Source organism: Mustela putorius, unplaced genomic scaffold (assembly GCF_011764305.1).
Source record: "Mustela putorius furo isolate JIRA1106 unplaced genomic scaffold, ASM1176430v1.1 tig00003863_pilon_pilon_pilon, whole genome shotgun sequence".
Classification (NCBI taxonomy): Eukaryota; Metazoa; Chordata; class Mammalia; order Carnivora; family Mustelidae; genus Mustela; species Mustela putorius.
In genome coordinates this window covers 17,520,949-17,533,685 of record NW_025422015.1, presented here as the reverse complement: position 1 = coordinate 17,533,685, position 12,737 = coordinate 17,520,949, and the positions used below count along the sequence as shown (strand labels likewise).

The 12,737-nt window shown below is 37.9% G+C and overlaps 1 protein-coding gene across 2 annotated transcripts in view; it reads right to left on the bottom strand.

The window, feature by feature from the left end:
• Positions 1–12,737, bottom strand: part of MAP3K5 (mitogen-activated protein kinase kinase kinase 5) — a 199,889-nt gene that overhangs the window by 126,950 nt on the left and 60,202 nt on the right. For both annotated transcript variants that reach the window (XM_004740273.3, XM_045066319.1), the window contains exon 3: positions 601–624. In XM_004740273.3, coding sequence (XP_004740330.1) covers positions 601–624 — 24 coding nt within the window. The remainder of the gene's footprint in view (positions 1–600; positions 625–12,737) is intronic.

Sequence of the window (12,737 nt, the reverse complement as noted above, 5' to 3'; positions counted from 1 at the left end):
ATGCATTTTTAAAATTTGAAATTTATTTTTATCACTTTTTAGCTTTTATTTAATACTGTGTGTAAGGTAATAATTCTGTGATGTGGTCTCAAAGGCAGACTACAAGACTCTGGAACTTAGATCAAACTGTATAGATAGTTAGATAATAGATATACATGTACCTATATATGTATGTGCATATATGGGCACATTTGTACCTATAATTTGCTACATAGCATATATATAGGTACAGATATCTATATGTGTGTGTATATAAACATAAATACATGTGTATAAACATATATACACACACATATACATATATGCAGTATGTATATATATGATACCTGAGTACCACTCAGAATTACACAAAATTGGATACACTATGGAAACATTTTTTTTTCAAAAATATAAGTATAAACAGGCATCAGTGTCCTCTCCCAGTAAAGTTTTGCTTTTAAAGAAATGTTTTGATAAAATAACCAAATTTATATTGATATATCAGAAACTCTAAAGAGGGAAAACAAAGAAATTAATAATCTGTGGAGATAAAAAAAAGGCCAGAGATTAGTTGATGAAACAGAAAAGTTAAAAAATTTCTGGAAGAGTTAAAATACTCACGGTATTCTTCTGGCAAATGATTTCCTGAAAAATGAGAAAAGAAAAAAAATTAAGTTAAAGTTAATATAAAATTAATTCAATAATTAATTTAACTATTTGATGTGGGAAAAAGTCTTAGCAATCTGAAATTTCAGGGAGTGTACCATAAGTTCCTGTATCAGAGAAATTTACAATCTCATGAAAATGAGAGAAAATAAAAGGATTCTCAATGGTTTAAAGGAAATTGTACAAACATATAAAATCCAAAAGCTGAATAATTTAAAAACCATTCTTGTAGAATATGTAAGCACAGAATTATCAGCCACAACCTTTTTAGGAAAAGGCTAATATGAGTTCAGTTTTCCAATGTACAACATCAGTCACACTCTGCGTGGAGGTGGACCATGGGACCATGCAAATACTGTCTCCTGGGAAATAAAGGGTATTGGCTACTCATCAGAGTGGGCAAATCCACACCTATGTAAGATCATCTGACAATAAACAGTCACAAATATAATTTACGTATTGTTCAATAAAAAGTGAAATGTGAGAAATACACTGAAAGCAGTTTCCCTATCTTCTAGGTTGTGAGGAGAGAGATTGTGAAAATAATGTAGCTATACTGTGTCAGGTGCATACAAATCGTGATAAAGCTTGCTGTCATCATCATGATTTCTGGATGTTTAAGTGAGTAGAGGCATGGAAGAGACAATCTGGAAAACCCTGTGGCATAAAGGCTTCACCGAGGCTGAGGAATCATGATTTAGAAAGAGAAATAGGACAGAATTTTGGAAATGATGGCATGTATGTTGTCATGGAAACAGGGACTGTGAGACTTTTGTGGTGCCTCAAGGGTAGGGCCATCTGGCTAAGAAGAAGAGCCAGATCTGGTGAGGTAAGGAATGAGCAGAGGAGCAATTCAAGGTTCAGCCAACTGGCCATCACTTCATTCAAGATCAACATGGGGGGCAAAGGGGAACTGAGAAGTTCTTTGGCTTAGGGCAGTATGTAGGAGTTTTGATGTTTAAGGGTAACGGATGAGTAAATAAAAAGCTGTAGAAGAAGGAATGGTGCTGGGTAATTTTGAAAGTCATAATGATATATATAAAACAGTACAAGAGGCCCTTCAATACTTCACAAACAGAAAAGAAAAAAAAAAGACACATACACATTTAAAAAGAAACATTACATGCCTAGGTCTACGTGCATGTATGTACACAAATGCTAAATCAAAAGAGTAAGACTCCAGTAAGGCCTTGTGTTTCTGAGAGAAGGAGGATTTTACTAAGCAGTAAGGAAGTCCGGGAAGATCAGCAGAGAAGGTGGAACTCAAGATGAGCCAAGGAGGACGGACAACTTCCAAAGACAAAGCAGGAAGGTGGAGATACAAGTTAGAGGACCAGGAACAGCAAAGGTCCCCTTGGAGAATAACATAATTACCAGGGACTAGAGAAGACAGTTCATTTGGGGAAGTAAGAAGGAGAAAATAAAAGAGGCCTATGAAAAAGATCTTGAATTGAATCATTAAACTAAGAAGGAAGTTCATTTTGGCATGTACCAATAATATTAGAAAGTTCTTTGGGGCTTTACTGGAGAAGGCCCTGAATGCCAAAATAAAGTATTTTGTTTTGTGAGCAACTGGCGGCCAAAATGTTTTTTTAAGGTGAGCTATACATAAAGAAGAATCAGCACATGTGACACTGTAGAAGCAAAGGCTGGGAACATCATCAATGTCTATCAGCTAGAAACTGGTTGAATAAACCATGGTATGTCCATTCAGTGGAATACAATGCAGCTGAACCAAGAACGAGGAAGTTCCTCATGCAGCAATATGGAAAGATTTCCAAGATACACTGCTAAGTGAAAAAAAGCAAAGTACAGAACAGTTTTCAAACATACGCTCCTATTTACGTATCAAAGAGAAAAAGAAAATTCTCATTTGTACATTCATAACATCTATCTAGAGGAATAGACAAGAATCTAGTCATAGTGGTTGCCAGTGGAGGGGAGCTGGCTGGGTGCAGAACAAAGATGAGAGAATGACATTTCACTGTATATCCTTTCCACTTTTAAAGTTTTGTATCAGGTGAGTGTGCTACCCAAGAAAGACAAATACGTAAAATGTAAACCTTATTAAAGTCTAAAAAATATTAATTCAATGGTGGTATTTAGTATTGGAGGGAAAGGAGCACTTAGGTGACGTTGCAAAAGTTCAGGGACATCAAAAAAAGGCCTTGGATGACAGTGGTGCCTGGGGGACAGAAATCAAGAGATGGATGAGTGACATTGTGGAGGAAAATTCAAGGTGGCTTTTCCTACGGGTGTTTCATAGATAGATAGTCCTTCTCTCTTTATTCATTCCCTCCCCCTGTGCACACACTCTCTCTCACACACACACTACACACACAACTGTTCACAAAAAAATAAATACAAAAATGCTGGATAATCACAAAATCAGGAACACAGTATGCAGAATTCTCCAGACTTGATTTAGGGAGCATCTCTTCAGAGAAGCAAACCACAGTCTTTGGGATGCTGCTCTGTTGTGACTGTCACACGCTCCTCTCCTCCCTCCAAGTAACAAGGGAATGCCCTTCTCTTCTTCCTCTACCACACAATATCCTCATGCACTGACTGCATAAGAAGTCTGTTCTTTGTGAAGGTGCCTTCAATGATGCCAATTTTCCCAACAGAAGCAGATGATGTCCTTATTTCTGCCCCAACTACCCCTCGTACAGCCCTCTATGACAACAACACATGTACCAATTGCAAATGAGTCATCGTATGATTCTCCCATCCTATGTCATTAGCAACTTGGATGTTTTGTTCATCTTCATACCCCAATGGTTGCTTAGTAAATCTAATGGCATACAGTAGGTACTCAGTAAAAGCATGAAAAAATGAATAAGTCAATGAAAGTACAAAATACTGGGCTCTGAAATCACAGTAGAAATGTGTAAGTCCTGGCTCTGCTCCTGACTAGCCATCTGTCATTTCCCCTCCCTCTAACGGAACACACTAAGAGCTGGGTTGAGCAATTACCCATCTCTTCCAACTCTGTGTTCTAGCATCTGCTTTTGGCTAAAGGCCTATCACAGCGAGCATTGTCCTTTGTGCCAAAGGAAGGAGAGATGTCCTCATGCCCAGCACAGGAGCTCGCCTACCAGCATCTCTCTTTTGGTGCACTGGGCCCAGAAATGGAAGTTGTAATGAAAGGAGCAGTGGGGAACACTGAGCAGGATGAAGGCTCCCTCTGTTTGCCCCCACAGAAAATAGGCTGCTGTTGTCTTAGAACCAATATGCTACATCTTCCTGAAGAATGGCTCATTGGAAAAACAAGCCTCTTAAAAGTCTTCTTTGTTTTCATTTCATTTTACAATATAAAAAATTAAGAAACTATATTAAAATCATTCCCATAAAAAATCTCCCCAAGAAATAATACAAAGTGTGTGTGAGGACTATGTCATACCAGAGACAGGACAGGACACAGTGGCATGATTTACAAATCAGTGGTCAGTTATCAAGTAAGCAAGACACTTGTGGGAATGTCCAGAGGCAGCACTTCTATTAAAAGGGCACAGGTTCATTCTTTACAGTTCACTACTAAATTGCTAAACTACTTTGTAGGGTCATATTTTCAAATGATTGTTTCTTTAACATTTACTGATTGTGTAATTTATACTACTAAGTTAGCTGCTATTTAGAAGTACTGAAAAGAATCCAATAAAAATTCACCGTGAAACAAACAAACAAAAAAATCCTAGGATCTACTAAATTCTTATTAACTAATGCTTATGTTTTGTAGAAGCTAAATGAATATAAGTTATTCTCTTGAAGGAAACAGAGTTTATTCACAGTTTATGATGTAACCTTACATGACGCATCCACTATGAAGAAAAAAGGACAATTTGTGCATTTTAACTTGGTACAAATAAATAGCAAACAAGACCTTGCAAGGTATCTCTCTATCTAGGCAGACTAGTGAACGTTTAATGTGTACTAATCCCATCAAAGGAGAAAAAAAGGAGGAAGGGGAATCAATTTAAGACACAATTGCTGTATTTCACATCACAGCATGGAAGCTTCTCGTCTAAAGTACCTAGAAATAGGACAGTAAAATAAACATTCCCAGTGAAATGTTTTGAGGGTGCATTGCCTCACTACAACTTCAGACTTGTCTGAAGTTTTTAGGGGCCTTCTAGTCACTGCAACTCCTGCCTGTACCAGAAACAAACCCCCCCCACCTGCAAAAAATTTTTACCCCATTCTCCGGTACCCTTTGATAACCAAAGAAGGAAGGAAGACAAAAGAGACAATCTAATCAAACGTCTCTTTGCAAGGAAAGACAAAGACAACTTTTGATAGCTATTTGGGACAACCTAACTTCGAAGAGGTCATTTTAAGGAGAAATAAATGGAGTATCTCCAAAATTGGAAAGTGTTTGTGCCTAGAATTTAGGTAATTACAGCCAGGGGAAGGAAATGGGAACAGCTGGTGTGGGGTTGCCAAGTTAAATTGACTCAGGGTGGGAGAAGCAGAACTAGCAAGCAGGATCTTAGTTTCCTGAAAGAAAAGGAGCAGGCTGGGAGTTCCTGGCCAGGAAAGAACATGGTCCCCAGCTGGTGACCTTCTGGGTCCTCCCTTCTGATCCCTCTTCCTGTCCAAGAGGAACTGGGCAAGTTTTCCACTAAAGTTGGGTAAAAGAGGAATATTTCTTATGCTCCCCAGCTCCATCCTCTTACCTAATTTGAAAACTTCAAAACAAGACTAGGAAATATTAGATGGGCTGTTGTGAACACCCTAGCCCTCACTGAGGAGGTGGGTCCCATCCTTCCCCTCAAGCATGCTGCTAAAATAAAGCTGAGCCAGGTTAGGAAGAGCACTCCAACACAGGTGTCACAGAATTGGCCCATCTCTAAAGTTAGGAAACACATTAGACTTGTGCTTACGCATTATGCTTGTATAAAAGCTCAAGTTAAAAAAGAAAAAAAAAAAAACAAACCCAACCTCAATAATCTAAAAAGAATCCAGAAAATCCTATTTTTACAGGACATACAAAATCTGTGTGCAGACTTAGAAGTATATACAATGATAAGTCAGACAATCTCAGGCTCCCCCTGATCTGACACTGTGTGTGTCTCTAAGTCACTATGTCTCTCTGGGTTTATTTCTTATCTGGAAAGAAAGTAACTTTGATCTGCCTAATCTATGTAGCACGTACCTAACATGTCTTATCTCCTTGGATTGCTTTTGAAGAACAACTGAAATAAGCTTATGAAAGTACTTTAAGCATTTTAAGGACATACACAGTATGAGTATTACTATTATCAGGTCAAACAACCCCAAATTGGTTCCTATTTTACCAGATCTAGAGACACTGTATACCTGTATTGTTCTGTGATCTGTAGTGAGAACAACCTTCTCTTGATATAAGCAACTGTCAATTAAAACAACCTGTACCAAAAGTCAAGTTAAATTATACCAAAGCTGGAAAGAAATCTTAAAAGAAATTCTAGACTCTCTTCTCCTTCCCTCTGAATTTTATTTTATATTTAAATATATATGTCTTGGTGCAAGTAGATACGGGTCTTGAAATGGGGCAGGGATGCTGACGAGTAACATTTTACACATAGAGAATTGGAAACAGCTTTTTAACACAAACTTCTCCTTATAATGTGTTGCTATTATAATTAACTTCCTCTTCTTTGACACCAGCTGTTTCTTTCAGCAACACCTAATTGGACCAAATTATTCAAATGCAGGTATTTCTTCTCAAAAAACAAAAAGCATAAAACAAAAACCCCTATTATTGTATAGCTAGAGGTATCACAAATTTCTGTACACTAAATCACATTTTTCACATAAATTTCAGTAAAAATCTCAAGGATGTATTCTAAAAGACCTAAATCAGATGATGAGTTGGAGAATCGGATGAGGGGTGGGAGTGCCACAGAGATCAACCTGCCTAGAAGGGTCATTTATTTATACTGAGCAAAAGGGAACAGAATTCAGACAAGCCTTGCCCCCTTTGGGAGGGAGTAAGGAGGCTTTCAGACATCTATCTTCTTTTTTTTTTTTTTTAAGATTTTATTTATTTATTTGACAGAGAGAAACCACAAGTAGACGGAGAGGCAGGCAGAGAGAGAGAGAGAGAGAGGGAAGCAGGCTCCCTGCTGAGCAGAGAGCCCGATGTGGGACTCGATCCCAGGACCCCGAGATCATGACCTGAGCCGAAGGCAGCGGTTTAACCCACTGAGCCACCCAGGCGCTCCCAGACATCTATCTTCTGCATGCAGAAGCATTCCTTCTTGCTCTTTAAGGTATTCAAACTCATGGGCCTATGATGAAAGTCTCCACCAATGAAAAATATCTAGGGCCAAGCCAGTGATATGATGACATCTTCCATTCACACTGCAGCACCAACTTCCTTCTCTCTGACAAAATGATAATTAGACACTAGAAATGGTGGGCAGGGGTGGGGAGGATAAAGGAGGTACTAAAAAAGAAAGCAATGTATACTCTATGCAGTATACAGAAAATTCCTCAGTAGAGGTGATACTGCTAACTGACATCAAAGAAAACTGGATTCTCCAGTCTCCAGCCCTTTCCCAAACCTCAGGGATGGATTCTACAACTGGGAATCAACTTGCGCTAAATAAACCATGCGTCTAGTTTGTCAATTCAAGTCTTGAGAAAGCAGTACTCACATGTACTGCTCGTCCGCCCCTACCCCAAATTACTGCCCCCACCGCTAATTTGACATGGAATGACTATAGCTCAGAGAAAAGGTAGATCATTCCTAGAAGTAAAATAAAGAAACAAGATGGTCTCCTCTCTCAACAGAAAGAAAGATCTCGCCATGAAATAATATGAAGGGTCTGTGAGGGCTATGTTGCACCAAAGACAAGACAGAGTGCCATGATTTACCAATCAGGGTCGGTTATCAAGTAAGCAAGATGCTTGCAGGAATGTCAAGAGGCAGCATTTCCTAGTAAAAGGGCACAGGTTCATTGCTTCCAGTTCACTATTAAACTGTTAAGCTACTTTATAGGATCATATTTTCAAATGACTCTTTCCCTAACATTTACTGAGTGTGTAATTTATACTACTGGCCAAGTTAGGTGCTATTAAAAAGTGTTGAAAAGAATCCAATAAAATTCACTGTTAAACTAAGAAAAAAGTCATAAACCATTGGAAAAATACGAATGTTGATTTCATACACAATTAGAACAAAAACTAAATCCCTCTTAATAATTAACTTTGATAGGGGAGGTAAAACTTTAAGAAGAGGAATTGGGGGTATGAGAGGGGAAAACTGATGGGTTTGAGAACATTATGGAATCTGAGTGGATTCACCAGACACAAGTAATTCAATTTAGGTTTGAGGTCTTTGTACCAAAAATGGCCCCACACCTTCATCAATTTATTGGAAACTGGCATAATCACTGAAATGGACAATAAGAACATCACAACTCTTTTCAAACTATCACAATTTGCTTTAAGTGGAAATGAATAAGTATCAGAAAAACAGACTTAATATGCAATTTCTCACAATAAGTTCTAAAAGAGATTGGATACCCCTGTACCTGTCGAGAAAGGAGCATAAGTACCACAGAACTGTCTGAACGAGCAACCGTGACCATTCTCAAGTTTCACCCCTGTTGTAGCATGTGTCAGAAGTTCCTTCCTTTTTAAGACTAAATAATACTTTATTGTGTGCATATACCATTTTGTTTTATCCATTCATTTACTGATGGACATTTAGGTCACTTCTACCTTCTGGCTACTGCGAATTAATGCTGCTAGGGACACGGGTGCACAGATACCTCTTTGAGAGCCTGCTTTCAACTCTTTCGGGTGTATGTCCATAGGCGAAAATCCTGGATCATGTGGTAATTCTATTTCTAATTTTAATTTTTTGAGGAACTGCCATACGGTTAAAAATGGATGATTCTTAAAGGGCTATTTTAGTGATGGTATACAAATTCTGGTTTGTGCACCCATGATTTCATGCTAGTCAGATCCCAATCTAGAAAATACTAGATGCACTGAGGCAGAGGAAGAGGTTCCGCTATCACATATGTGTGGATCTCCTCAGTGGGATTGTGAAGGATTAAGCACATAGATAGATTGTTGCAGAGAACAATCTACTAAGGAGAATCCCTTCTGTAAAACAACTTTTCCAGCAATGAGTAAAGAGAAAAATCCAACTAAATTTCTTGAAAAGGGAATACTCTCACATTATCATTACTTTTCAACACAAGCTCTGTCCCCACTAACTGACATGCATATCAGTCTCTAAGATATTTTTACTCTGTAGTAGATAAAATGGGAATAAAGCCCATCTTGGTGCAGAAAGACCCAAATGCATCTGAGCCTTTTTAATCACAGTTAGAACATTAGGAAAAAGAAATTATAAGTGATTTGGGGATTCAAATGACCAAAATAACTATCCTGGTAGATACAATAACAAAGTATCATAGACTTCTTCCTTAAAAAAAGAATTAATTGTGAAATATTTCAACTATATAAAAGGTACAGAAATTAGTACACACCCATGTATATACCACCTTGACTTAGAAATCTAATATTATAGGTAAGCTTGAAGATGCTTATCTTTCCCCATGGTTCTGTTCTACTCCTACCCCCAAAAGAGATAACTATTCTGAATTTGTTGTTTGTGATTTCCATGCAAACGTCAGTCCTTTGTAACCCAAGTAGGTATAAAAGCACTGTCTTACATGGATTCGATTTGGTATGGATGGCATCATACCACACACATGCTTCTGTAATTTGTTTTTGCTCCCAACACTGTTCTTCAGCTGTATGGATAGTGACTCGAAAGCTCTAGTTAACTCATATTAAGTGCTCTGTAATGGTCCACTAACTGACTACACCAGAAGGTATTTGTTCATTCTCTCCTTGATAGGTATTTACCAATTCCTTTGGGGGAGGGGTTATTACAATGTCAATATAATATTGTTGATTAGATCTCCTTCTGCATGCCACAGACTCGTTCTGCGGTGCAAATCGAGAGACAAGAGTTGCTGAGTCTTGGTGCCACGCTCATCTGATAATAGTAGGTGTTGCCAAACTGCTCTTTGGAAGTAGTGCCAACATCCCCTCCCATCAGCTGGGCCTGCTTCCCACTCTCCACAGCCTCGGCCTGGGCATCATAAGGGCTTTTAACTGTTGACTATCTGATGGTGCGCAGTGGTACTTCCTTGTTTTGTTTTGCTTTGCTTTTCTAAGCAGCATTGTCTGAAGTGAGCCGGGAGTGGCCTACAAGGAAGAGAGGGAGCTGAAGAAGGGAAAAGGGGGAAGAATCTCAAGGAGTGGAGCTGAGAGCTGTCATTAAACAGGAATTTCTTTTTTTTTTTTTAAAGATTTTATTTATTTATTTGACAGACAGAGATCACAAGTAGGCAGAGAGGCAGGCAGAGAGAGAGGAGGAAGCAGGCTCCCTGCTGAGCAGAGAGCCCGATGTGGGACTCGATCCCAGGACCCTGAGATCATGACCTGAGCCGAAGGCAGAGGCTTAACCCACTGAGCCACCCAGGCGCCCCTAAACAGGAATTTCTGATGCTAGAAGAAATGGCTCATTAAAATAATTTCCACACTCTACACAGTGGCCGCTCATTGCCGCCTCACAGCTCATTGGTCAGTAGTGTCCAGACCTAACACTCCCATTTACTGAGAGACCCCAAGGGGGTGTTGGATCATTTCTGTAATGCATGAAGGTAATCTGAAAAATACCATTTCAACCATTTCTTATTTTCAAGCAAATAGAAGTCAGCATAGAGTCTCACTGGCAGACACCTAAGAAGTTGTCACGGTATTTAAAGAAAACTGTGAAAACTGTGTTGTTAAAATGCTAAGGGGAAAAATATCAACTTCTCTTTCTCAATGCGCAATGATCTTTTTTTTTTTTTTTTTGGAAAAAAATTAACTATTTCATTCTTCTAGAAGAGTACTTGTGATTTCCCACGGATGCAAAGCTTATTGCAGGTATGTGATTTGATTAAATTCTCAATATCCTTTCATATCAAAACTCAGATGTAGCTTTCAGGTACTTTTATGGATTCCTATCAATTATTTTTTAGGAGCTGAACCTTAAAGGTTTTTCCCTATGATTTCATCTAGAGAATTTACTGTCAAAGGGAAACTGCTGTCTTCAACAAAGAACAGCAAATGAAAATTAAACTTGTGTAGCTGTACTTTCTAGATGTCTAAAGAATCACCGTAAGGGAAGCTAGCTATGTGACAAGAATAGCATTCTCATTCTGTATTTGTTCTGCAAAAACAGGGACAAGCTTCATTTTTATTTTATTAGACTGATCTATACAGAACAGTTTATGTATAATAACTCTTGTTCTGCCTTATTTCATAGCAATTTTCTTTTCTATTGGTAGAAGGCAGGGATTACACCTATAATTAACTGTAACAGAAATTAATAAAATTAAACACACACACACACACACACACACAGAGTTTCCTCAACAGCAGAGGACCAGAAAAATTTCTAGGGCTCAGGAAATTATTAGATTGAAAAAAATATTTTCTATCCCAGAGGCCTTTGTCCTCCCCAACCAAACACTTATTTGGGCTAGGAATAAACTAAAAACAACAACAACAATGACAAAAGCTTAAGTTAATGGAAAGAAGGACTGAAAAGAAAGGATAGGTGTCTCATGGAACAACTCCAGGGCGGGGGGGGGGGGCAGACGTAGTTGATGGGTTTTCTAAAGGAACACACTAAGCAGGGAAAGTTGGATATCCTTCTAACTAGAAGAAATTCCAATAAAGTTTAGTGGTTTGGAGGTTGGTCTTGGGAGTTGGGCAGACCTAGGCTTTACTTTACTAGTTACCTGATCTAGGGCAAATGACTGAATTTATTTGAGACTTAGTTTGCTGTTCTACAAAACAGTGATATAATAGGACATAATATACCCCAGAGGGATGCTTTTAGAATTGAATGTGAAAATATAAGTAGGGAAAGCACAGAGTAAATGCTCAGTTACTAGTAGCTATTATATACAAGATAAATGAGTGTGTTTTAGCTAGACTAGCCTTTTTAAAGAACTATTGTATTCACATACCAATAACACTTTTAAACAAAGGCTGGAAAAAGCAATTAAATAAATCAGTGTATTTGTCCCATACAAATTTCTGATAATATTAGCTTCAATTCTTTCTCTCTAATGTAATTTTAATTCAGCTTTTAAAAATTTCCCCAGGAAAGAGTAGTACTAAATGAAATCACCAGCTACCAGTAGGGCAAGAATAAAAAGAGGGTAGAGTGAAAAATGTCTAACACTATACTGTTTGCTTAGAATACTTAATGTAAAGAAAATAGAATAGTACAATAAAAAGAATAAATAAAGCTATCTCATTCCTTTATCACTGTTAATGTAAATAGTAGCAAATCAAAATATTTAATTAAAATACAACACACAAAATTTTATGATGCTTTACTTAAAGTGGTAAATCTAAGGTAAAATAAAGTAGGGCAGCTTAAAGAATTGCCCCAGGTTTAAAAAAAAAAAAAAAAAAAAAAACAGATGCAGACAGAGAGGGCAAACATCCTGGGACTTGAATTTCTGAGTATTCTGGAAAGGTTAGCCTATCATTGCCTGGCATGCAGTAAATGTATTTGCTAGAAGTAACTGCAGATTTCTCAGAAAAAGCCATATAAGCTTTAGACACTCAGATAAAAGCAAAATATTACTTTCTTTTTTGTCTTTTTTTTTTTTCACGGTTGTGGAGTTAAAGATCTTCATATAGCAATTACTAAGCCACTAGAAATATGGCTCTGGGTTTTAGGACTCCATGTCTCAAGGTTGGCTTCGATTTGAAAACTGGAAGATATAGATGAGAAAAAGCCACATAAAGCTAGCTGGAAGTTTCACAAAGGAAATGGATGATATCAGGTTTAGCATGAGTTTCACTGAATTGTTAAATGCTTTTCAAAGAATCGCACAATGATTGTATTGCAAAAGCATTTTAGACAATCTTTCTGGACGGAAGAAACGCCTTCATATCATTATGTTCCTATCCTGGAGAGAATGACATGGGGTCCGCTGAATTTGTAGACAAATATAGTAGGTTCTTATCTCCCCTTTCCCTAAGTTATTAAGTTATTGAAAGCATTTCCCAGT